This window comes from Solanum tuberosum, unplaced genomic scaffold (genome assembly GCF_000226075.1).
Source record: "Solanum tuberosum cultivar DM 1-3 516 R44 unplaced genomic scaffold, SolTub_3.0 scf00281, whole genome shotgun sequence".
NCBI lineage: Eukaryota > Viridiplantae > Streptophyta > Magnoliopsida > Solanales > Solanaceae > Solanum > Solanum tuberosum.
The window spans coordinates 195512-223291 of NW_006239206.1; the positions used below are offsets into that span (position 1 = coordinate 195512).

Below are 27780 nucleotides of genomic sequence, written 5' to 3' on the forward strand. Positions count from 1 at the left end.
GAGTCTCGATTAAATTCGGATGACAAGAATCATTTAAGGGTGGTGCTTTCAATTGAACTTTCTTCATATTCACATCTCGAATTCAAGATCTCTGGTTAAGGATGAAACAGTTCCACTGGTGCACCAACTTTCCACTCTTCTTTTTCTTGACAATTTTGTTGAAATTAGTGTTAATTGTACACGTCATTCTCAATAGAAATATGTCTATGGTTTTATGGTTTATTGAGACTGATTCGTACTACTAAAATAATGACACAAGTTATGTTAATTGATTTGTTGTAAATACATGAAACAAGTTAATTAGTTTTTATCCTAATTAATTATTTCAGCCTCAATGTGGAATGAAAATAGCTTAATAATTTTAGGATAAGTTAATTCGTGATCATTTTTATTCTAAAATTAATCATCTTTTTTCCTCGTATCATACAAGCTCTTAATTTCCATCCTAATTAGTTATTGCATCCTCTCTAATTAGTTTGATAATAAGGAACAATTCTAAAATAAGAATCAATATTAATGAAAAACTAAATAAAATTGTACCCACATTCTTTATAATAATAAAATAATAAAAATAAAATATCATGTCTTTTTGCGATTGAAATGACATGACAAAATAGTACATCGTATTTTCTTTTGCTTTTTGAGAAATTAGATCGAAAATAGTTTGATTTTCTGGAAGACTATTTATGAGAACTTTTTTCCGTATCTGATATTTACATTAAACCAATGATAATACAACAAGTGTCTTGATACATTTTTAAAAATCTCTGTCTAACTATAATTAAATAGCACATTTAGACCTAATTTATTACTTAATCATGATAAAGTATAGTATTATTTTGTATATCGAGTGCGAGTAAAAAAAAATCGACTAATTGTATCAGTTAATGATCACGGCCTTTTTTGAATCGACCATTATTCAAATACGGAATTTTAGTGTTTGTACACTTTTAGAAATTATAAACAGACACATAATATGGCACTACTACTTTTTTCATGGCTGCAGAAATCATTAAAGGAAAAGACTATCATAAACATTATTGAAGAAAAAGAAAAGTTGTTCTATTCATTTTCTGATCTTCTAAAAAGAAGAAGAAAATAATAATATTCCAAATTGTCACTACAAATTCTTTGTATGATGGAGTGATATTTTGTCATATTCCAAATTGTCACTAGAAAAAATATATATTCCAAATTGTCAAATATGTAGTAATAATGCAAGTTTAATAATATAATAATAATAAAATAGTAGAATTATAAATAATGATGGTAAATTTGTGAACATTTATGAACCTGGATCAAAAGTATACGTTTCAATTAATTGAAAGTTAAGTATATTTAACTAGATATCACAATATCTAAAATTAAAATTTATTAATAATTGAAGGATCAACAACAATAATATATCAAGGGAAATCTCATTAAGTGGAGTCTGGGGGAGAGTAGAGTGTACGCAGATCTTACTATTATCTCGAGGAGGTATAAAGATTGTTTCGAAAGACATAATAATTGAGGGACCAAAAAAAGTGTCTAAAGTTCATGGTATAGAAGTCTCGGGTACATCCAATAAAATTGAAACAATGCAGAGAAGATTAGCATGTTTTCTGCGCAAAAATGACACGTACAAATAGAAAAAATAGAAGTCCCGGGTACAGTACTTAAAAGTAGAGAAAATTGTTGTAAATAATGCCTTTTCATTTGAATGGATCTTATACAATATGATTTAAATTATGTCGTTGATTTTAAATTTCTAATAATGCTCAATTACTATGCTATCCTCATCATTACCTTGAATACAAATGGGAAAGTTCCCATTGTTCTACAAAATAACAAAAGAAAGATTCGAGTTAGAAATTAATTTTTACTTTTAAAAGTTTGATGTTACCTTTCTGCTTATAGAATTTCAAATTAAAACTATAAAGACTTTGTGTTTTAATCAACCATTTCGAGATTAAGTTTAATCATTCAAGTAGGGATTAATTAATGACTTCTTAGAAATATTAGCATGTACTTATGGAGAGCTTTTTAAAATGCATTATGAATTAATGATAAAAAATGATTAACATAAACAAGGAGTCAAATCATCGAATTTAGATCGATTTGTTCTAAACAAACTCCTTCGCTAAAAAACCACGTTATATATAAAGTTATATTTTTATGTACCTATAATAAGTATCGAGTCTGACCTCTAAATAAAATTTGAATTTTTTAAAACCAACCAACTCATCTAGGAAGCTTGAAATTGTAGCATATAATAAACTATTTGAATTAAGAGGCATTCTCCATTACTACCAAACATTTTCTTGACAAAAAATATTATTTCTTGTTCCCTCCGCTACTTCACCACATAAACCAAACTAACACAATTAATTATGTAAAGAAAAAAAAAGGTTTTATTTCACTTTCTACTTTCATATTATGTTTGCTTACTCCTAAATCAATAGTGAAATAATATATATCAAAGAATTAATATATATCTAATTACTATATATACCTACATTTAATTCACAATAAATTATTTCCAAAAATACAAAACAAAATAATTTCCTTAACATCCATCATTCAACATGAAGATCATCGGATAATTTTAATGTAGCTCAGTTGATTGGTTGTTTGAACTTTCACGTTATTGGTGATTGTTCGATTATCAATCTTGAAATTCCCTCCTCATTTCTCCTTCTCTATACAGGAAGGTCATCGAAGATTAGAAAAGTAAAATAATAACTTCAATAATATAATGCGATATTATGTGAGCTTCGTCGCCTAGCGAAAACCTTAGCTTTTTCACATCTTTATTATTAGTGGCCCACTTAGGGGAGATTTGTTTAATTTTGATGTGTATATGATATAATATAATTTTGATTTAGAAGAAGAATTTATATGAAAAAGACTTTGATATAATTGTTGTTTATGAAACATATGTGACATAGTAATTAGTAGGTAGGGGGTCATGTGTGGCCTAACAAACAGTTAACACATGGGGGGTTTTATTGGTACATAAAATTGTTACTAAATTGCGTAGAAAATAGACTAAACTTGAAAATTATATACCAGCCATGGAACTGTGACAGCTCAACTCCTTCTTTTTTTTTCATTTAATATATAGTTAGAAATTAGAATATTGAAAATACATTATTTTTACGATTATGTTGCTAAATTATATGTAGTTAACAAGTTTTTTTGATAGATCGTCGATAATCTATCATAAAATAGAATTTCCGGTGAATTTTTGTTGTTATTTTGCAATTATGTTGTTCGTGATAAATTATATGACTTCTAGAAGTTAAAATTAAGTTAATCATGACATAAATTAAACTTTTACGATTTATTTGATCCAGATAATAAAAGAGCACGATATAATTAGTTCTAGCTTCGAAGACATTTTGTTTAGGAAAATTTATTTTACAAATCAAGTAAAGTTTTAAACCAAGAAATAAATGAAGGTGTTTGGTGGTTTAGATTAAGGATCAAATGAAGTATAAAAGTGAAATTTCCTTACAAACATTAAATTATCAAAGTAGGTTATCTCAAAGTCAAAACATAAAAATGAAAGTACTTTTAAATATGAGGAAAAAGTAGAGCTAATGATAAGTAATTCATATTTAATTAGAGATTTTGAGTTCAATTTAAATATAGTCTAATTTTAATACATATATTAAATATCGAGCGGAAAAAAATAATGGCCACATTAAATTAAAAGCTTTTAATAAGGGTCTAGAGTTAGGTTCAAATTAAATATGTATGCTTAAAGAATACCCAATATTCTATCACCTAATCTTACCAATAACCTTATCTTAAATCAAGATTAGTGTCAATTATTTCTATTTTAAATATTAGCCCATCTTAAAAGTTAAATTTAAATTATTATTTTTTAAAAATAAAATAAAAATGGACAAAATATCAGGCCACAGATACAAACAGCTTTATCTATGATATCATTACCGACGTTTCTCTTCTTGCTTCCCTTTCATAGTAATAATTCCACTCATCCTTCTTCTCTCTTTTTCCAATAAATCCCAAAATATATATCTTTTTTTGTTTAATTTTTTTCTGCTTATGTGTTTAGAGTTTTCAGTATTTCTGCAGAAAGTTATGTTGTTTCAGATCCCAATATAAATTTAAGCTTCGAATAGTAAAATCACTGAGTGGCTTTATGATTTTCTTCATCAAAAATATACATCAAATCAGAAGAAAATAGTACATAAAAGATTCTCTTTTTTTTCTCTTTCACCAGTGTTGCTGCTGCTGGATAGAAGAAGAAAAAAACAAAATTGACACAGATTTATATTTGTGAAGATTAACAAAAGAAAATAATATGCAACAAGAACAAAGAGGACTAGGGCTAATGGGTTCTAGTAGTACTACTGGTTTAGGTGGCGGTGATATTTCATCTATGATGATTTCTTCGGAGGATCATCATAATCGGAATTTGAATCATCAAAATCAATTGAAAGGTGAAATTGCTACACATCCTTTGTATGAACAGCTACTTTCAGCACATGTAGCATGTCTTCGTGTAGCTACGCCGATTGATCAGTTGCCATTAATTGATGCTCAGCTCTCGCAATCTCATCATTTATTGAGATCTTATGCTTCTTCTCAACAGCAGCAGCAGCAACAACATCATTCGCTTTCTCATCATGAAAGACAAGAGCTCGATAATTTCTTGGTAATTTATTTTGTGCTATTATTTTTGTTGTTTCAGATTTGTTGCAAATCTGAAATGGTGGTAGTGATGGAATATTTTTTTTTTTTTTTTGTAACAGGCACAGTATTTGTTAGTTTTGTGTTCGTTTAAAGAACAGCTTCAGCAGCATGTCAGAGTCCATGCTGTTGAAGCTGTTATGGCCTGCCGTGAAATTGAGCAAAATTTACAGCTTCTTACAGGTATGTTTGAGAACTTTTTTTTTTTTTTAACTTTTAGCTTAACTACAATAATATTATCATAGTCATTTAATTATACATAAAAGTAGAAATGGTTATTTGGATAATAGAGCAAGACAATAAACTATATTGGCTATAGCAAGTTAAACTACCATTCTTTATATTCTTAAAGGGGTTCATTTGGTAGAGGTATATGAATAATACTGAATAGAGCGTTTTGGTAATTATATAATATTGAGATTATTTTTTATTTTCGATTTGATTTGATGTATTAAGGATAACTCTGTCTTTAACCATGCTTGTTCATGTATATATTAAAAACACTTGTATTACCAATATCATGGTTTGCTACAAATTAATTAACACTCAATAATACTGAATAGGGTGTATTCATTATACACAGATTGAAAATTCTATTCCTTCCGTTCCTTTTTATATGTCATGCTTACTATAAATAGTTGGTCCATAATAATTGTCATTTCATAAAATCAATGCATAAATTACAATATTCTTCCTATTTTACCCTTGTTAGTTATTAACCTTGAAAATATACATTTGACCAACATAGAAAAACTAAGTGAATGATTCATGTTCATTGATCAAATTAATCAATCAAAATAAATTGATTAAAAGTTGACTTCAAAAAAATTAAATAAGGATAGAATAGTAAACTTACTTAATTTCTTAATGCACGTGAAATCAAAAATCGTGACATAAATAGAACGGAGAGAGTACCAAATAGTGAAAAATAATAATCTCAACATAACTATTTCAGCATATACACTCTACCAAACGACCATCGGGTATGTATCACTCCATCTTAGCGAAACATGAATACCTGTGGGAAATATGTGAACCTTATAATGTGTTGATGTAATGCATGGTAATTAATTGAGTGAATTTGTTCATGTTTGATGCTTAGGATATTTTGGACTTTGCAAAAATATTGTCGCATTCGTGTTGAATCTTCACCCGATATGCACTCAATAATATTTTTGAAAAGTTCAAGCAACACAGATTTTGGGTTCTTGTTTGTGCCATAGTCCAAGTTTGAGAGTTGGGTGGTAGTGGGACCTAGAAAAGAAATTTGAAATATATATATATATATATATATATACATATATGTATAAGGTCTTAATAATTATTAAATATAATTACTTTAGAATATTGAGTTTCTAGAACACTTTATTATTTTTCTAGCTTTGTTTGTGACTTCTGATTCACTGCTTGGGGATTAATCTAACAAACATATTGATTAATATTTTTTGCTTCCAATCATGTTTATATATATATATATATATATATATATATATATTGTGTATATGATATGGTAATTAGCCAAATATAATTAGTGCCATCCACCTAAAAAGATGTTGTGTATTACTTGATGATTAAGTTACTAAATAAAAGGTTGGTTTTCCAACTTGAGCTGCTTTCCTCCACCATATTTTGTTAATTATTCTTTCCGTTTCAATTTGTTTGTCTTATTCTTCTTTTTAATCTGTTAAAAAAATGTTTCTTTCCTTTTTTGACATCTAGTTTCCGCATAACATGTTTAAGACCACAAAATTAAAGACATTTTGATGACTCCATGTGCTCAAATTCATTATTTGGGAGGAGGATTCTTCTCTTGATGTCAAAAGATATTTTATTTATCTTTAATTTAAAACCTATTTTTTAAAATTACGTATCAAATTAATATCAAATTAAAATAAGACGAACAACGTAAAACGGAGGGAGTATCAAAGGGGGACTAGTACTACTCATGTCCAAACAACTCATGCAGGTTTTACTACACGAGTTGCTAATGATATATTTTTATTATTATTCCTTCACCACATTTTGTTTACTATAAAAGGGGACTCATGTCAATTATATAACCTACCATTTGGCACCTAGAGAAAGCATTAGATGAAATAAAATACTCATTCCGTTTAAAAAAAATCACATATATCCCTTTTTAGTCTTATTAAAAAAAATGATTCATTTCCTGTTTTGGTAACATTTTAATTTCAGCTTTTAACTCAACATGTTTAAGATCACCACAAGATTAAAGGACATTTTGGTACATTTGACATAACTTTATTTTGGACGACAATATTGAAAAGTTTTTTTTTTATTTTCTTAAACTCCGTATCAAGTTAAACTAGGTCATTCTTTTTTAAACGGAGAGACTACGAAGTTAAGGGTTTGCCACAAGATATGAGTCACAATCCTTTTTCCTAATGTCATTTGCGAAATGGATTTAAGTTATTAAGAAGACAACGCATTTTTTTTTACACCATCTATTTTTTCAATCATGAGGACTATTCAATACATGCTTTACCTTTTATGCATGCATGTAAAAGCCAAAAGGTTAATGATAGTACTATTAGCTATTTCCTCAGTTTCAATTTGTTCGTTTTATTTACCTTTTTTAACCTATTTAAAAAAGAATATATCTTTCCTTTTGAAACGTTTTTTTTCCATCTTGATCAGGAGCAACCCTTGGAGAGGGAACAGGTGCTACAATGTCTGATGATGAAGATGAACTACAAATGGATTTTTCATTAGATGTATCTGGAGGTGATGCACATGACTTAATGGGAATGGGATTTGGTCTTCCTACTGAATCTGAAAGGTCTTTAATGGAGAGGGTCAGACAAGAACTCAAAATTGAGCTCAAACAGGTCATCTCCTCTAACAAGTTTTTTTTTGTTTCTAATCATCTAGTATCCGATATCTACTAGCTCTAACTAATTTGGATTCTCGCTGCATAAGGCTCGTTAAGAAAGAATTATACTAGGCATTTTTCTTTAGAAGTTTGACATAAATTTTCGCGAGTTATCCCTTCTAGGGAAGCTATTTAGTACATGACCCTCGTTTTATTTCTCTATGCAACTTATGAACCCTTTAGATCATAGTCTAAAGATCCGATTCATTTTGCTCAAACACAAAATTTTAGATTATGATCTAAAATTTCGTATAGTTAGTATAAATGTTAGATGACAGTCTAATATTTCCTGTAAGTAATGGGTTGGGTTAGTTTGGGCCTCCTTATCAGATTGGGCCTGTCAGTTGTGGGCTGAATCTGTCCAATTGACATGCATAGTTTGGATATCATAGTTATCATGGGCGGAGTTAGGGGACGTAAGAGGTTCATTCAAACCCCCTAATTTAGTACTATATATAGAAGGTCAAAATTATTTTTTATGCATGTATATAGCAGATGACGAATTCTTTTAAGTAATTTTTTCATATGTTTACTTCTTTATATTCTGAATCGCCTTAGTGAAAATTCTGGTTCTGCTGTTGATAGTTACCAAATGTTGGTTCTTGCAGGGATTTAGATCAAGAATTGAAGATGTGAGGGAGGAGATATTGAGAAAGAGAAGGGCAGGAAAGTTGCCTGGTGACACCACTACTGTTCTAAAGAATTGGTGGCAACAACACTCAAAATGGCCTTATCCAACTGTAAGTTTTGTCACCTAATCAATTGATCATATGTCGCGTAGACTCTCCAAAATTGTTGTTGCAACTCCCACAAAAAATGTAAATACTACTTTTTGAAGGATTCAACACGTACTCATATACATTTCTGAACAGTCTGAGCAACATAGGTTACAAAGTGAATGTTGTTACTAAAAAGCAAATTCTTGCAGGAGGATGATAAGGCAAAACTTGTGGAGGAAACAGGATTACAGCTGAAGCAAATCAATAACTGGTTCATCAATCAAAGAAAGCGCAATTGGCATAGCAACTCACAGTCTGTGACATCTCTAAAGTCCAAACGCAAGAGATAAAAAAACAAACGTCAAAATCAAGCAACAGATATATAGGTATCATGATGGTGATATGAAGAATTCTGAACTGTCAATTGTGATCTCTATGACATGGGGAAAATGTTAGGTAATTCGCGTAGTTTAGGACGGATTGTAATATATGGTACTCAGAATTGGTAAACATATATGGTAGATTTGTGTTTTCAGTATACAAACTAACTGTACTTTTGAGCTATGGAGTATTGACACTTTTTCTTGTAATGCTGGTAATTGCTTAGTATTTCAATGTTTTCTAAGTAGAAAAGTATCATACAAAGTTGCAAACAAACAGATAAGAGTACTGAAGATGTTATTTCAACTTTTTTTAGTATCTCAAACATGAAAATTGGAAGTTTTTTTTTTATAAACATTTGTGTTCTTTTCTTGTTTATTTAGCACTTGCTATTTTATGAAAATCTCAGGTTCAACTATCAAGATATTGTCTGTTTTGGCCCGATTTATTTTGGTAGCGTCGAGGTTTTTGGGCATCATGGTTTTGTTTCTTGGGCTTTAACCCATAAAACGCCTCAAAAGTTTGAATCCTAACCGCACAAGGCTAATCAGGTCATACTTAGTTGACTTACAATGATAAAAGCTTGCGAAATGAAATATGACATTTTCCTTTTTCTTTCTAAGAACATTTGTTATTTGACTATGAGTTATTTTCAGAGACTTTTTGTCATCAAATTCTTCTTAGTATCTCATGACTTATTTCCAGAACTTTTAAAAATTAAAATTCTTAAAAAACTAGTAAAAGGCCCAGTGATTTGAGCTTGGGACTTCCATGTTGGAGGTCTCAAGTTCGAAATCCCTTGCCAGCGAAAGCAAGGGGTTTGCCTTCTGGGTCGAGCTCGTCGCACCAGACTTACATAGTGCGGTTTACCTCTCCTATGTGGTTTGCGAGTTATTGCATAGGCGCGGGGGTTTTACCCTGTACGCACCAAAATGATAGCGACTGCGGGTTTCCTTTGTCATAAAAATAAATAAAATCCAATTCATGTGAACTTTCTATATCAATATCTTCACATGAAAGTTGAAAAAAATAAAAATAAAAAATTCATTACTTGCTTAATATGCACTCTTTCACGAGTTTCTAGATTAATTGACTAATTGTTCTAGTCACTATTAATGTACTAATTTTTATTGTAATTAGAGAAAAGTCTTCCTAACCTACTAGTAGCAGGTTATTTAACACTTAAAAAAATCCAAATAAAAAAATCAACAGATGTCATTTGAGCTAATTAAAATATGGGATTAGGGACTTTGAAACTAGTAACGTTTGATAAAAACGTTTGACCATCTTAACTCCTGAGAAAATTCTTTGTTCAAAATTATCCATTTTTCTTTTTTTTTGCACGTCTAAAGTTAATCAAATGAAAATCATAAATTTTTATGATTCAAATTGTATGGCGAAAAAATCATTAGATGATGTTCAATTATATTCACCCTCTCATTTTATTCGATTCAAAAGAATCAAAACATAATATGGAAGCTTATAATTGTAAATCATGAGTGATAAATTAGACGGAAAAAAACTATAATTTTGTTATGATATCAATTTGGTCAATTGACCTACATATGATAAATAATACAAATACGAAAGAAAAATATTAAAACTGCCGAGAGAATATAGAGTTCCAAACTTTTTCCTTTTAGTAAAATTATGGAAGAGATTTACTCCCTCTATTTCTATTTTTTATGTCATCTTTACCGAAAATAAATGATCCGTAATATTTGTCATTTTACAAAATCAATGTATAAAGACACTATTCTACTTATTTTACCTTTTGAAAGTATACATTTATCCAACATAGAAAAACTAAATAATTAATTTATGTTCATTGGTCAAATTTTCATTTAAAAATTTTTGACTTAAGAAAATATTAAATAAGGATACTATGTTAAATTTACATAGTTTTTTAGGAGGCATGAAACCTAAAATAATGACAACTAAATAGGAACGAGAGAGTATTTCCCTTTCTCCAATCAATTTCTTTGATCCATCCAACTATTTGTCTTCCTGGCGGCCGGCACAACATTAACGGCTGCCGGAGTATTAACACAAGAAGTTTCTAAGAAACACCTTTTTTTTTCTCTTTGAATTAGCAGCCCACTTTTGGAATCTCATTACAAAGTGTAACTTTTAGCTTTAATATGTACTAATTAGTACTAATTGTAATTTATGGATGCCTAATTCAAACTTTTCAAAAGTTCAAACCTTTCAAAACTAAATCCAAGAAATGGATTACATGAATTTAATACCATTATATCTCTGTTCAACTTGGTCTACTTGATTAATTATTAATTAATACAAACTCTAAAGGAAAATTCTTGGTCCAACTTGTTCAACTCCATCTTCTTGTATTCATTGTTTTCTCAGTTCCTTTCATTTTCAGCAGCCCTTTTACCAAGTCAATTTTTTTTCGAAACCCCATTTTCCAATTTCAACTTTTTTGGTCTATATATCCTCTGGTACAACTTTTGGTCATCATTTCCCATCTGGGGTTTTGTTATTTTGGTTTGTCAAGCTTTCTTGCTGATCTTTTTTGCTCCATTCTGTTAATTTTTTCTTTGTTTGAGAAATTTCTATTTTCAAGATTTGTTTTTTTGACTGGGGTTGTTATTTGAGTTAAAGTTGAGATCTTTACATTGATTGTGACTGATTCTTGAGTGATTACCTATTTTGGTGTATGCTTTGTCCTTACTGCTATATATAATTTTGACTTTCTAAAAGGAGGTGTTTTTATGGCTCAATTCTCTTATTCTGAATCTATGTCTGGAAGTTCACAACATGGGGTCCAGGTTGTCCCATTTAAGACATCAGCAGGATCACTTAGGGTATTGTTGTTGCATGGAAACTTGGATATTTGGGTGAGGGAGGCTAGGAATTTGCCAAACATGGATTTATTTCATAAGAAATTGGATAACTTGTTGGGAGGATTGGCAAAACTTGGTAGTAAAAAAGAAGGATCTCCTAAAATTACTAGTGATCCTTATGTCACAGTTTCAGTATCTAATGCTGTAGTTGCTAGGACCTATGTGATTAACAATAGCGAAAATCCGGTATGGATGCAGCATTTTTATGTACCAGTGGCACATTATGCATCAGAAGTGCACTTTGTTGTTAAAGATAATGATGTTGTAGGATCACAAATTATTGGTGCTGTGGGAATTTCTGTAGAGCAGCTATGTTCTGGTGCAATGATTGAGGGAACATTTCCAGTTCTTAATAGTAGTGGGAAGCCATGTAAGGAGGGAGCTGTACTTACTCTATCAATTCAATTCACTCCAATGGAGAGGGTACCCCTTTATCATGGTGGTGTGGGGGGAGATCACGAGTATCAGGGCGTGCCGGGGACTTACTTCCCTCTTAGAAGAGGTGGCAAAGTAACACTTTATCAGGATGCTCATGTACCTGAAGGCAGCCTCCCGAACTTGTGGCTTGAAAATAGAGTGCAGTATCAGCATGGACAGTGCTGGCAGGATATATTTGATGCAATCACTCAAGCTCGTCGGTTGATTTACATTACAGGATGGTCTGTCACCCACCTAGTTACACTTGTTCGGGATAATGACAATGCTGAGAAGAGTATGTTGGGGGAAATTCTCAAGAGGAAGTCCCAGGAAGGTGTGAGAGTACTGCTGCTCATATGGGATGATCCAACTTCTAAGAGCATTTTGGGATACAAAACTGTAAGTACTGTAAGTACCTAGAGACAGTTTTCTGTTGTTTTTTTTTACCATAGTATCATCTCTTTTTGCTTTCTTTGAGCAATAATAGTTAGGTAATCAAAAGAAAAAAATTGAACTTTTGCTTGAGAAACATAGATAGAACACTTAACTCAGTCAATTGATAAAGGGAGAATCAAATCGCTGAATAATTTTTATCCGTATGCCATTCAGGAATGAGCAATTAAATTAGTATAATCTAACATAGATTCTACCTACATTTCGGGTTGTTGAGTTTCATAAACATGTATTTCTTTGTAGCATGAATTCTTACTCTCTGTACTATCAAGAATGCACAACTAGAGCAGATTTATCTACAGGATAATCATACTTTCATTGTATAACCTTAAATATTGTAAATTATTATCCTTTTGACTCTAAGTCAGTAGCTTTATTATACATGATAAAACTAGAAGCAGTATATATTTTTCTCTGCGAGGCCACTTCTATGAAAGAAGCCTTAATGAATTCTTTGTGATATGTAGGAAGGAATAATGGGAACTAATGATGAAGAAACTCGTCGCTATTTTAAGCATTCTTCAGTGCAAGTGCTACTTTGCCCTCGTTCTGCTGGAAAAGGACACAGCTGGGCCAAAAAGCAGGTTCGCTTATGACTTATGACTTATGCATACAGTATTTAATTACCATTTCTGGGACTTTTGTATTTCCCAACCATATCATGTTGGCAACTGTTGTACTTGTGTCTCCAATTCTCACGGTTCTCGTGGCACTGTAATATAGATTGATCAGTAAATGGTGAAGTTTCCGAAGCTTATATTTACTCATGAAAATGGAGAATTTTCTTGAATGAGTATATTCCATTGTGTAGCTTCTTCTTCTTGCCTGTGTATTTGTTTCTGAAGTACTTAGTCTCTCCTGAGATTGGCTTATGTACTGAACCACTTTGATTTTTGTCATCAGGAAACTGAAACAATATACACGCATCATCAGAAAACTGTAATAGTGGATGCAGATGCTGGTAATTACCAGAGAAAGATTATGGCTTTTGTTGGGGGACTTGATTTGTGCAAAGGGCGTTATGATACTCCAGCACACCATATCTTTAGAACGTTGCAAAATGTGCACAAGGATGACTTTCATCAGCCTAACTACACGGTAATATTTGAATATATTATGTCTATGATGCATTACTTTTGACTTAACTTTCTGCTTGTGTGACTAATTAAGTGGTGACTTTTCGATATATTTGTCTTTTTCTCTATAGAATTCAGTACATGCAGTCATACACCAAGTTTTTTGCTTCTTAACATGTGGCTTATTCCATTAGGTAGGTCAAACACTTCTATTACTGACCATTCCTCGGATAGTTCCTTTATGGCCTTATTTCATTAAATGTTCTTAAAGGACATCTCTTGGGATTCCACATATAAATTATAGCCTTCTCTCTTCCCATGAGAAAATAGTAACTTAGGTCTCAAACACCTAAACTAGGGAACTTATTGTATGATCCACAGTTTTGTTAATCCTCTAGTTATTGCCTTAACGATATAGAAGTGGAGGCTCTGCTGAAAGATGCAATCAGATAACGTTGCAACTCTCTCTGGAAAAGGTTTAGTGATGCTCAAAGAAGTCGAGTCACAAAATTTAGTTGTTATCTAGGCACTTGGTTGGATAGCTTCTTATATAACAAGCAATTGAAATTTGATCTTTGTCGTCCTGATCTGTTTGTTACGTGTATCTTTTCTTGAACTTTGGCAGGGCCCTACTACTGGTTGTCCTAGAGAACCTTGGCATGATTTGCATAGTCGGATCGAGGGGCCTGCTGCATATGATGTCCTAAGTAACTTTGAGGAGCGCTGGTTGAAGGCTTCAAAGCGCCATGGACTTCAAAAGATGAAAGCTTCACATGATGATGCATTACTCAAACTTGACAGGATTCCTGATATTTTGGGAATAGCTGATGCCCCTTGCCTAAGAGAAGATGATGCAGATACGTGGCACGTTCAGGTACTTAGGAGTTGAATCTAGCATTGCTTGTTAAGTTTCCTTTTGATTTCCCCTAACTAACATTGTTACATGTGCAGATTTTCCGGTCAATCGACTCCAACTCTGTTAAAGGTTTCCCCAAAGATCCCAAAGAAGCCACTAACAAGGCAAGATTTTTGCTTCTAAATGCTTCAATATATAAAATACATGCTATCTATATGTCATAAGCTAACCAATGTGTTGACCATTTCCTGTAACAGAATCTAGTGTGTGGTAAGAATGTGCTGATAGATATGAGCATACATACTGCCTACGTAAAGGCAATTCGAGCTGCCCAGCATTTCATCTACATCGAGAATCAGTACTTCCTAGGGTCTTCCTATAATTGGAGTAATTACCAAAATTTAGGTGAGGACTCTAAAATACTTTTACGGGGAAACAGATTTCTTATTCTTTTAATGAACTATGAATCAATCTCTCTTGAATATTTTCCACATAAATCAATCTAATATCACAAGCGACTAGAAAGTCCACGTGAAAAAAGATTTGTGTAATTGTTTCGTATCTTGTTCACTGCTCCACTCATCGTTATATTTGAACTGCTGAAGTCAAACCCACTTCTTGTATGGCAATTGTGAAGTCAAAGTTCTCTTTTTATCATTCATCGCGACGTATGTGAAAGTAAAGAATTACTATATAGTGATTGTAAATCTTCTTTCTATCTCTAGGTGCAAATAACTTGATACCAATGGAAATTGCTCTAAAAATTGCCAACAAAATACGAGCAAATGAGAGGTTTGCAGCATATATAGTTCTTCCTATGTGGCCAGAGGGTAATCCAACCAGTACTGCTACTCAGAGAATACTTTTTTGGCAGGTATATTTTAGTCCATTTCTGTGACAGTCTCCATCATGCAAAATGTGATTGCAGTAATCTGATATATGATTTAGTTATTGATATCTTCTTCTATAAATTACTAGTCCTTTCTTTTTCACAAGACAAATTAGTAGTTCTTTGGCCCTTCGTTTACCGTGCTTCGATATCTTTGGGCCTAATTGCATGCTACTTCAGATTTGCTGCATATTATATGCAGGTTGCATCTTCATAACGAATGTTGTTTGTATTTGCAGCACAATACCATGCAGATGATGTACGGAACTATTTACAAAGCTTTACAAGAGGTAGGACTGGAAAACACATATGAACCCCAGGACTATTTGATTTTCTTCTGCCTTGGCAATCGTGAGGTTCCGGAAAATGGAATCACTACAGTTGTCAGAAGTTCGAAGCCAAATACACCTCAGGTAATCGACTGTTCCTCTGACTATGCTAGCGTGGTTTTCATCATTCTCCAATAATTATCAGGCTCTGATCTTTGTTATAAATGTAATTCATCCTTATTCAGGAACTCACTCAGAAAAGTCGTCGTTTTATGATCTATGTCCACTCCAAAGGAATGATTGTAGACGATGAGTATGTCATATTGGGATCTGCAAACATCAATCAACGTTCTCTGGAAGGCACCAGGGATACTGAAATTGCAATGGGCGCGTATCAGCCTCATCATACATGGGCCAACAAACATGCTGGACCACATGCGCAGGTAAATTTGGAACATTTCTTGTACTGTCGTAATTTTCTCCTTTTAACCTCTTAATGCATTTTGTTCCAAGTAGTTATATTGTGCGACTCAGTTGCTATTACATCTCGACTGCAGATATATGGATATAGGATGTCACTGTGGGCAGAGCACACGGGAACTCTAGAGCAATGCTTTGAGCATCCAGAGAGCCTTGAATGCGTGAGACGGATAAGAGTATTTGGTGAACACAACTGGCTACAATACGCGGCTGATGAAGTAACTGAAATGAAAGGCCACCTTCTTAAGTATCCTGTTGAAGTTGATCGAACGGGGAAAGTCAAGTCACTTCCTGGCTGTGAAACTTTTCCAGATATCGGAGGGAAGATAATAGGTACATTCACCGGTGTTCAAGAAAATCTCACCATCTGATCTAAGGGATTTTCAAGAATCCTCATTCTGCAGCCTGAGATTAATTCTTTTATATTGTTTCTGCACCATAATGAATTGGTGTTTGCCTAGTGTTGGTTATACAAACTAGAATGAAAAAAAAGGTGTTTTTGTATTTTGATGATTTTGACTCTAGAACGATTTCTCACTTGTGGAACTACACCGAGTATGTTATTGTTGAATCGACAGCTATTGAAAAGAAAAGTCTTTAGTAGTAAAGTGATAAAAAAATGAGCTTCTCATCAACAGAGCATTTTTTTTCTTTTTTGTTTTCCTTAGAGTGGCTTTATAATATCCTACAGGTAAAAGATTGGATTTTCACCGAGGGTGGTCAACTCTTCAAATGTTTGGCGCATTATTCCTCGCAAGATGTGGCAAAGCACCAAATGCAAACCATGAATGCACATTTTGATGCTCCAACATGATTTCCTTCATATCGCGGGCTCAAATTCGAGACCTATGATTGAAGGTGAAGCAGTTCCACCGCTGCACCATAACTCATGCTGGTATATATACAAACTAAAATGAAAAAAGGTGTTTTTGTATTTTGATGATTTTGACTCGATAGCGATTTCTCACTTGTGGAACTAAGTATGTTGTTATTGTTGAATCAACAGCGATTGATACGAAAAGTATTTATGAGTAAAGTGATCAAAATTGAGCTTGTAGTATTTCATCAACGGAGCATTTTTTTTGTTTTTGGTGGAGCAGTTTCATCATTGCACTACGACACATGTTGGTATATATTTTAAGTTCATTGGGATTGGTTGAAACAAGAATAGAAAATTAATTTTTAATATTCCTCAAAGAAAATGGAATCTTTGGAGATCTGTGCAATAATATATAAAATCAGATATTTAAAATTTATAAAATAAATATACTGAGTTCTTTTTAAAAACTTCTAGGATTACTAATTTTCTAATTATTTTTTTTTGTTTATTTGAAAAAGACTAAAAAGGTTTGCATTTTTTCAAAACCAATTTCTCTTAGTCTACTATCATTAGAAATAATTTTACCTTAACATAGTATCCCCATAATTATTTTCTTAATCATAAAGAAAATAATAATATTATTTTATTAGATAATTACAGTTAATTGAGTCACCGTATATTGAATATATTAAATTATTGTTCATAAATTATTCATTAGTCCTATATTAAATTATTGAATAACCAGCTTCTTCAAAATTAAAAAAATAATAAAAACATCATATCGAGCAATAAAAGAAAAATGGTTTATGCATTAGGCATTCAAAACTTATTATCCAATACTAATCTGCCTTTGCACAATGTGCAATTAGGCAAAAAAAAAAATCACTCTTTATTAACAATTTCTATCTTCGCTACAACTCAAAATTAAACAAATAATATATTCAGTATAATTCATCAAAATAGGATATGAAGAAAGTAGAGTAGATGAAGGCGTGTAGGTGCACTATTCCGTGGTAGGGATTGTAACTTTCCATAAATTTCCCATTTGTCACTCAACGACGGAACCTTGCTTATTTATATACAGATTTTACTGTTATTTCATAGAAAGAGAAATTATTTCTAATAAACCCTCGACTTGAGAATTAAAATTCAAAATTAAACTTTAAAAGATCATTTTAATTGTATTATATGTTTGTTGAGTATGTTTTGTTTTTTGTTAACTATAAAACAAGGATTTTAAAGTTTGAGGAATTTTTTTTTTTTAAAAGAAAACCCAATTTTTTAACTGTAGAAATATTTTAGAATTTTGAATTAAATTATTCAAGACTTCATAAGTCTTATCAAATTGAATTAATTCTTATTAAAATAAATAATGATATTACTATAATACATTTCTTATAAACATTTATATCTTATAAAATACGATACTATAAATAACAAATACTAAAACAAAAAGTGATTATAACTTTTTGCATACGTGTGCCTATATTTTATATATATAATGGAAAAATTAATCCCCATATATGTTTAAGATACTATATTACATCCTATAAACCTATTAATTCTTAAATATGTCTTTTATTAATTTTTTTCCTCTACATATTGAGTTGTTATTAGCAAGACAAATAAAAAATAATATCTCTATGTACAATGATTTCTGAAATGTTAAACTAAAATTAGTAGTTTAAAAGAAATAAAATAACATGGACCATTACTACTTATAATATTTGAACAAAATTAAGTTAATATAGGACTCAAACACATAAAAAATCTATTAGGGCCATAGTGATAATAGTACATGAATATATTGTCTCATTTGGTAGCTTCATAATTTCCATAATGAGTTGTTCTCTTGTCTCACCCGCATATATTGTTCAAATAAAGACATCACTACTTCCCACGTTAAATCCAAATTTTTGAGTGACCGCCTAACTTTTTCATTAATACAATCTTGGCATTTATTTATTTCTTACCTCTACTTATATAATTTAGAAATGGGAAAATGGTCAAATATGTCCTTAAACTATGCGAAAATGTCTAGATATACTCCCGTTTGAAGTTTAGCTTATTCGTGCCCTCTCCGTCCAAATTTTCGCATATATATGCCCTTGTAGACGTTAGTTATTTGCTGGAAATAACCAACTCATTTCCCTTTCTTTAAACAACAAATGGAATTGCCACATCCCCTTTTAATTACCACATGACATTTATTTGTATTAAAAAATGAATACACCTCTTTTAAATAGGATATTCGATCCGTAAATCATATCCGACCCAAGGTGGTGGAGTTTGAATCCCTCAGGCCAGATCTAAAATGAGATAACATTTGAAATCTGAAACGCAGTTGTTTTAGGGTCGTTTGTTGGCTGTTTTGCCAAACCAGTGAGGTGTGTGAGTTGGGGTTTTGTCGGCTACCTTGGGGATGGTGTTCTGGAGCTCGTGCTAGTCGGAGCTATTTGGTGGTTGTTTGTTCGAGGTTGTGCGAACCAGTGAGCTCATTGGAGCACTGTTGTTTTCTCATGGTTAGAGTTCGAAGCTCACCTTTAATGGTGTTTTTCTTTTAGGAGAAAGTGATGAGTTTGGTTGGAGATGGCGTTTCTCCGACTAAAGGGATTTGGGTCGGATATGATTTGTCGGCTAATGTGAAATATCCACCAAGGGAATTTGGGTCGGATAGGATTTACGGGTCGGATATCCTATTTAAAAGAGGTGTATTCATTTTTTTAATATAAATAAATGACATGGGGTAATTAAAAGGGGATGTGATTCCATTTGTTATTTAAAGAAAGGAAAAATGAATTGGTTATTTCCAACAAAGCAATTAATGTCTACAAGGGCATATATATGTGAAAAATTGGACAGCGAGGGCACGGGTGAGCCAAACTTCAAACGGAGGGTATATCTAGACATTAAGGATAAAATGAACATTATCAAGTTAAAATTATTACTACTAAATATAGAAATGTGTTATTCTTTTTTGAACTGACTAAAAAAATATATCATATAAATAATTATAGTGTCAAGATAGTTCAACTAATTTTAGAGTATGTACCATACATGAATTTGAACATAAGACTTCATAATTTTCAACTACTATTACATTGACAATTAGACTATACTCTTAGATGCCATTAGTAATTATCAATCATCGCATAGAATTAAGATTTTGAATATCTGGATTTGAATTTCAAATTATCGAATCAATCTAATCTAAATTAGTTTTGGAAATTAGTTAAATTGACTTTTGAGAAGGAAAAGGATGGTTGTTACATGTTGTTTCGTAATGTGTCATATTGTATTGCTTTAATGAATACAATATTTAGATAGATTGTGTCGTTTCGTTATATGTCGTTACATAATGTTACATATCAATAATTTGAATAATAAATCTTCAAAAAAAAAGTAGGATATGAATAGATCTACTATAAAAAGACAAGGTAATATGATTATTAAATAATAAATAAAGACAAATTAAGAAAAAATATTAAAGTGATGATGTAATAACACCAAATGTATTGCTAAATAAAATGAGACTTTTTAAATAACAATCAAAATTAAGCAGACACTTCTTTTGACATCTAAGTTTTTTCACTAAAGTGACATTTATTTTGAAACAGAAAAGAACCAACGAGTATACAATATTAGTAGTGACTTCATATTTTAGATCTGTCTATGCTTCGTCCATCCACCTGTTGTTGCTATAAACCGTGTATATAAATACTCCATTTTCTTCACAATATTCATTCTTTTTCGAATACCATTTTTCTCTTTCTCTTGCAAGATTTACTCTTTCTCTTTCCATTATGGGTTTCCCAGCTAATGGTTCATCACAAGATAAGCCATACAAGTTCTTGATCTATGGCCGAACCGGTTGGATTGGTGGCTTACTCGGTAAGCTCTGTGAAGCTCAAGGCATAGAGTACGAATACGGGTCGGGTCGATTAGAGAATCGGAGCTCCTTAGAGTCCGACCTCACCACCGTCAAGCCGACCCATGTGTTCAACGCCGCCGGTGTTACCGGCCGGCCAAATGTTGACTGGTGTGAATCCCATAAGGTGGAGACCATCAGAGCTAATGTGGTCGGCACGCTGACGCTTGCTGATGTTTGTAGAGAGAAAGGGTTGATCCTTATCAACTATGCTACTGGGTGTATTTTTGAATACGATTCGGGTCATAAATTAGGGTCGGGTAACGGATTCAAGGAAGAGGATACTCCTAATTTCATCGGATCTTTCTATTCAAAGACTAAAGCTATGGTGAGAATTAACTCACTGTTTACTTATATTCTCTGATCTAATTGTGTTTTCGAGATCTGTTTAGCTAATGCATTTATGGATCTATGGCTTTTTTCTGTATTACTAGTTGATTAGTTAATTAGTGATCTAATGTGGATCCATATAGGTGATACTAATTTTTTGGAACTAAGCTAGTTAATTGCGTAGGCGATTGAATTGTTTTGCATTGGAATGAAATGGAGCTGAATGGATATAGTGGCGGATTCATATAGCCGACTCAACTTATTTTCGAATTGAGATGATCTAATGTGTACACAGTAGTAGTAGTAGTAGTAGTAGTAGCAGTGAGGATTGATGTAATCGTACTTCAACTTGTTTGGGACTGAGGCGTTGTTGTTGTAGTTGAATATGAGAAGTAGAAGTAGTTGAGTGTAGAGTGTGTTATACATACTAAAATGATTACGAGCTTTTGCTTAGTATTATAAATGCAGGGGCGAGATCCTATATGGAATGTGTGTGTATTTGTTGTGATGAACCTACTTGCTATAATGTCTTAGATTAGTTATATTTATGGTTAATGATTTGATTAGAGATATTGTGGTCTACGTCCAAGATATGTAGTATTGCTTGTGCAGCAAATTGTTCCGAGTTTTTGAGAGGAATGATATGTTTCAATAGGCAGAGTTGAGTTCCAAAGTAAATAAAGCTTGACTACGGATTCACGATAGATTGTTCAGTAATGTTTGGTATTCGTGGAACTTTTTGATCCAGGCTGTCCATGTAGTTAGTTTAACTCTTGTCCATACTGGAAGAAGGTTTCCAATCTTGATCACCGCCATCTATTACACCTGTTTGGGGCATACCAAATGTTTGGAGTGTGATTAAAACATTCAACGTTATTCTTACTTCGGCTGATGATCATTTCAGGTGGAGGAATTGCTGAAAAACTACGACAACGTCTGTACACTACGAGTCAGAATGCCCATCTCCGCAGACTTGACCAACCCCCGAAACTTCATCACCAAGATCAGTCGATATGAGAAGGTAGTAGACATCCCAAACTCGATGACAATCTTGGATGAACTTCTCCCTATTTCCATCGAGATGGCAAAGAGAAACCTCACTGGCATATGGAACTTCACAAATCCTGGAGTTGTTAGCCATAACGAGATCCTGGAGATGTACCGTGACTATATTGACCCAAGCTTCAGCTGGAAGAACTTCACAATCGAGGAGCAAGCAAAGGTCATTGTCGCTCCACGAAGCAACAATGAGCTCGATGCTTCGAAATTGAGCAAGGAATTCCCTGAAATGAAGTCCATCAAGGAGTCCCTCATTGAGAATGTGTTCAAGCCAAATAGGAAGACACCAGTAGCTTGAAAACTTAGAGAAAAGATCCAATTTTTATGTCTTGTTCAATGAATCAACTATGTTTTCAGTCCTAATATTTGGGGTTGGCTTTTCTCTCTTCTCTCTTTGTTTCTGATTTTCAGCATCTTTTTCCCTTTATTGTTGTATTGAATGTTGTAATGGTATTTATTTCATCATGAATAAAATCGAAAAATGATACTCCATCTGATTCAATTTGTTTGGTTTACTTTCCCTTTTTAGCAATTCTCTAATTTTAACTTTCTACTTGCATATTTAAGGGCATTTTGATATTTTTTTACTTTTTTAAACGTCAAAATAGACCAAACTAATTGAAACGAGGGAGTACATGCGATAGAAATGATGAGACAATCACTTTGTAGTATTTTGTTTGTCTATTTACGCAAATTACTCCTATGCACTTTCCTAAATAATTGAGCCAACACTCAACTTGGCCCATTAAGGGCAATCCAGCTCAGCTTGGGTCTAAGATGGGTCGGTCTGGCCTAGTTGACACCCTTAAAAACACGAAAATTTATACAAGATGTCCTTTCTAGGGACACCTATTTAATTTTTTACCCCCTTAAGAAAAATTAAATGCAAATATGCATATACTTCCACTAGAATTTACAAGGAGGTTTTATATCGAGCATTTCTAAAGTATGGATCTAAAAATTAAAATATAATTCATTTAACAGCTTGACTCGTCCCACCGCATGGCCATTTTTTAAAACATAAAATAACTTTGATGACTTACACGTTTGGCGCATTTAGCGGCTTCAATCATAATGTGTGTAATATTTATTTATATTATATATACATCAATTGTTTAACATTTAATCACAATCTATAAGTCAATAGTTGATAATATCTCATAATAATCAATCATTGAATACTTCAAATATCAAATAATATGTTTAAGACGATGATAATAACAGTGAAGCAACAACTTCAACCAGCACCTCATATATAAAAATAAAAGTTCATTATTAACGGGGTTCAATAACCACTCTTTTGTAATTACAATGTAAGGTTTCCTTATGAAATTAGTACTTGGTATGTTATTGTGTTGATCACCAAGATCCACTAATTAGTTTTCACCTTTATTGTCACCTTCTGTATTGTGAAGACTAAGATATATCATACTATTTGATGATATACAAATATATAGTAGTTAAATTTATACTCCTCCGTCCTATATTAGTTGATCATCTCATTAAAAATAGTTGTCCCATATTAATTGTCCACGTTACTAAATCAAGAAAGCATTAATTATTTTTTCCTATGTTACCCTTGCAATTAATTCTTTTTTAAAGTATTTACATTTGTTTGTAAAATTCCAAAGTTTTAAGCAAATAAGTAAAAATTATCTTCTTATTTATGATTTCTTAATACACGTGTAAAAAGAAAAATAATCAATTAATATAAGACGGAGACAAGTATCAATGGCTACTTTTAGTTCATTTTGGGCCTATGCATGATTGGATAGTAATGTTACCATAGGACAAGTGTTTGGGCCATTTTGGTTGAGCCAATATATGGACTTTAATATGCTTAATGTATTGAAAATTCTCAAAATTTATTACTATTTCAATAGTACATTCACATATTTTTGACATGTATAAAAATATCAAATATATGTTTTAAGACAACATTGTGTAGATTTTGGAAGCAGGGAAACAAATACTTCTTCTGCCCCCTTTTAGTTGTCATGGTTTATTTTTTTAGAGTCAAACAATAAGAACTTGACTAACATTTTACGATATATTTTTTCATCGTATTGATATGTAATTTTTTTTGCAGTTTATAGCACTTTTCATATAGTTTTTAAATATCTAAATTTTTAGTTAAAAATACCAAAATAATGTAATCTAATTTAACTTTGAAAATTAGTCACATTGACTTTCAAAAAGCGTAGCATGACAACTAAAAAGGAACGGAGGGAGTAATTTTGTTAATGCATTAAGAGATGATTTTTTTAGAAAGAAAGATTAATGTGATCAGTATCAAAAGAAGGAAAACAGAAATGGAATATCCCATATAATTATGCATAAAAATAGGAATTGAATTCACAAATGGATTCAATCTTAGGTGATTTGTGAGTAGCAAAAGAAGGAAAATAAAATTTTTATTTCCCATATAATTATGAATAAAAATAGGAATTGAATTATCAAAGGGATCTGTAAAGGTAGTTTTGGTAATCCAAAATAAAGGTATCTATAAAGGTAATGAACACTATAATATTAAGTGTACATGAAATTTTCTCTTTATTTTATGTGGGGGTGCTTGACTAGTTATAAAGTTCAGACGAAAAAATGTTTTGAAATTTATTATATATCTTGAACATGTCATAGATAATATTTTTATGGCTATGAATGCTTGTTATTAATTAAGGATAAAAAATAAATAGTCTAAAGTTAAATTATTTCAAAATATATATGTCTATAAACTTTTCAACACATCATCTTGTATGACGTTGTCTACTAAATACAACGAATTCGATTCACATCATTGTGATCGATAAAATAAACAAGGAAAGTTAAAATAAAAATAAAAACATTAAAAGGAAGGGAAAATTTGAAGATGAATTTCCTCCCCCCAAACATCCAATGAAGTAGTAACTCACTCTCTATCTAGTGGTACTTCTATGACTAGCCTCTCGAGGTCATGGTTCTTTTTTTGTATGAACGTGAATCGTGATGTTTGGATCAATTTTTGTGTACCATGGCTAATTCTCAAGATGTTTATAACCTTCTATCAGCAACAAATATCATATAACTTTGTTCATGAAAGACAAACAGAGTGAGAACTTGTTTGAAAAATGAGGTGATTAAACTGTTAGAACAAATAAACAAGAATGATTAACATACAAGGGATCCAAAACAAAACTTGCTTGGCTTATAGGCACGTTAATACATTTCTTGAAGATAGTTGGAGTCTCTCCCACGAGCAATCGGAAGAATAAATAACAACTCTATCTTCGGGATTCAACTAAGCCACAAAACAAGTAGCATTCAAGAATGTTGCTCTTCTATTCTTGAATTGGTGATTTCACCTTTTGATTAATGTCTCACAAGTGTTTTTTCAAGGGAAAGTAGTTTGTTTGAATGCTTATCTTTTCAACCAAAAGAAACTCAATTAATAGGACAAAAGTTTTACAAGAAAAAGACTTTTAATTAAATAGAATTTAGGGAAAATTTTCAAAATGTCAATATTTTGACATTTAATAGGTTTCCTTAGCCACACTTTCAATAATTATCTAAAATGTCAATATTTTAGTTTGTTATGTATTTGATTTATGTATGTTTTATTTTTTTTATTTTCAAGATTACAATTATTTAGAAAGGAAAAAAAATCAAGGGAGATAATATTTTTAAAAAAAGGAACATATCACTTAAAATTCTCATCAGTTACAATTTCAAAAAAAAAAACCCTTTTTTATTCGATTGGATAAACTTTCCTTTTTATTATGTTTTCATTATAATTGTATACCAATAATTTTTACATTTTATGTGCTCACATATTTGCAAAATTCATATTTGAAAAAAGAACTCTTGGGGTGACTATAACAATAAAAAAATAAACACAATTTCTAAAAATATATACGAATCTGTGTTAGAGGGCAACATGATAATGAATACAATTGCGTGTTAGATAGAAACAGAACAAAATACCAAAAATACAAATTTTGTTTATGTACATTAGATTTAAACAATCAAAAATAAACATGCAAACACAAAATTAACTACAACTACATAACATTCAAAATATTTTCAAATAATTTTGTGAAAACATAATTTAATACCTCTTCATCACGGTCAGAAAATAGTACTTCATCACTATGAACTTGAACTTGTTCATCAGAATTTTCAAAACTCATAACTCTCTTTTTTTTGGACTGCTCTATCATTTTAGCCGCAGCGCCTACATTTTCAAGCAACCCTTGGGTAATACATAAATCAAATGAGGGAAATTTCCCAAAAAATTGAATATCATTTGGTATACCTCTTCTAATTTTCAATGATTCAAACATTGTAGACAGACAGATGCTTTCCCAAACCTAAAACCCTAAAAGCAAATTTCAAAATTATTAAATATAAATGTATTAAAAATCAAACAAAATATATATATAAATGCTAATGTAGATTCCACTAAATCTAAAATATAAAAACAAAATCACAAAACAATCGAAAAATATTGTTTAAAAGACTAAAAATCTGAAAAACGTAAATATTTGATGAGTATGTAAACAAACTCACATAAAAATTGAAAAATGAAGAAAAATCTGTAATACATAAAATCTGAAATACAACATAATTAGTGATTTTGAAAACAAAATTAAAAAAAATCTCACTAAATAATTGGTGACTTCGAAATTGGCTTTATCAATTGAGAGATTTCTTGAATTAATTGATAGATCTGAACAAATTGGTATGAACTTGAATAATTAGTTCTTCTTCAACAATGGGGGAAAGAATAATGATGAAAATTTGATGAGAGAGAAAAAAATGAAAAAACGTGAATGATGGAAACAATGGTAAAAATTGAAAAGTTGATGAAAGAGAAAAAAATTTGAAAATGTGAAAAATGGAAAATAAATTTAATGGTATTAAAGCCTAGGAAGAAGTGTAAATGGGTAGTGGATGCATTTCATGTTGGACTGTTTTGAGAAATAAAAGAAAAGACAAGTAATAGTATTTGGATACAAATTATTTTCTAAAATATCGACATTTTGATATTTTAAATAATTATTTTAAAGTGTAGATGTTTTTACTAATTAAGTTAGGGATTGTGACTAGTTTGCTAATTTTCCCTAGAATTTATTATAGGTTCATGAATTGAAAATAAAACTTATCTTTCAAAAAATTCATAACGTAGAATTAAAAAGCCTCTTTCAAAATCCTATAACGTTGAATAAAACAAAAAAGAATGTTACAACTCACATTCATTATTTCGTTATTTCAAAACTTTTAACGGATGAATTTTGTTTCAAAATTAATTGAAACACTAACTCTTACAATCCCCCACTTGTTTCAAGATATTTTTTTTAATCTTTGAAAAATCCAAAAAATATTTTGAGACATTAATCTAGCAACATTCATCAATAATGGTGTCTTTTGGACTTGAACCATTAGCTAGTGAAGACTTTCTAAATCATTGACTACTTAGTGAACGAATCTTGAACTAAGTGGTTCATTGAATGAAATAGAAAAATACTCCACACATATCACTATGTTCCGGTGAAAATCAAAATTCTTTGACACCTTACGGTCATCTATCCTGAATCCCTTTAACCAAGTGCTTTAAGATTTCCCTGTTAAAATCCTATTGAAGCGGCCTCCACTTCGCACTTAGT

General features: G+C 31.4%; 3 protein-coding genes across 4 annotated transcripts; all 3 read left to right on the forward strand.

The window, feature by feature from the left end:
• The first annotated feature begins 4048 nt into the window (after positions 1–4048).
• LOC102600529 (homeobox protein HD1) lies at positions 4049–8933 on the forward strand. Its single transcript, NM_001318665.1, is given in 5 exon segments — positions 4049–4669; positions 4767–4887; positions 7363–7553; positions 8206–8337; positions 8526–8933. Coding segments are annotated over 5 exon segments (939 nt in total). The 5' UTR covers positions 4049–4315; the 3' UTR covers positions 8667–8933.
• Positions 8934–10715: 1782 nt separating this feature from the next.
• On the forward strand, positions 10716–16594 carry LOC102600860 (phospholipase D beta 1-like). 2 transcript variants are annotated; one of them, XM_015314152.1, is made up of 10 exons: positions 10716–12386; positions 12899–13015; positions 13335–13529; positions 14133–14381; positions 14459–14527; positions 14621–14768; positions 15089–15237; positions 15492–15665; positions 15767–15964; positions 16079–16594. In XM_015314152.1, exons 1-10 carry the CDS (start codon positions 11430–11432, stop codon positions 16370–16372), a joined length of 2550 nt encoding a protein of 849 aa, XP_015169638.1. In that variant the 5' UTR covers positions 10716–11429; the 3' UTR covers positions 16373–16594. The 2 variants fall into 2 exon arrangements, with proteins under 2 accessions (XP_015169638.1, XP_015169639.1); XM_015314153.1 differs by having other exon boundaries at positions 10717–12377.
• Positions 16595–20512: 3918 nt separating this feature from the next.
• Positions 20513–22640, forward strand: LOC102601196 (bifunctional dTDP-4-dehydrorhamnose 3,5-epimerase/dTDP-4-dehydrorhamnose reductase). Its single transcript, XM_006358790.2, has 2 exons — positions 20513–21077; positions 21984–22640. The coding sequence occupies exons 1-2, from the start codon at positions 20625–20627 to the stop codon at positions 22434–22436; spliced, it is 906 nt and encodes a 301-aa protein (XP_006358852.1). The 5' UTR covers positions 20513–20624; the 3' UTR covers positions 22437–22640.
• The last annotated feature ends 5140 nt before the right edge of the window (positions 22641–27780 follow it).

Bases quoted from the DNA above. Each gene is read 5' to 3' on its own strand.
- LOC102600860 (XM_015314152.1), top strand. From the start codon at position 11,430: ATGGCTCAATTCTCTTATTCTGAATCTATGTCTGGAAGTTCACAACAT. The intron at 15,238-15,491 runs GTATATTTTAGT...TTGTATTTGCAG, and splicing joins AGAGAATACTTTTTTGGCAG to CACAATACCATGCAGATGAT. The intron at 15,666-15,766 runs GTAATCGACTGT...ATCCTTATTCAG, and splicing joins CGAAGCCAAATACACCTCAG to GAACTCACTCAGAAAAGTCG.
- LOC102601196 (XM_006358790.2), top strand. From the start codon at position 20,625: ATGGGTTTCCCAGCTAATGGTTCATCACAAGATAAGCCATACAAGTTC. The intron at 21,078-21,983 runs GTGAGAATTAAC...TGATCATTTCAG, and splicing joins ATTCAAAGACTAAAGCTATG to GTGGAGGAATTGCTGAAAAA.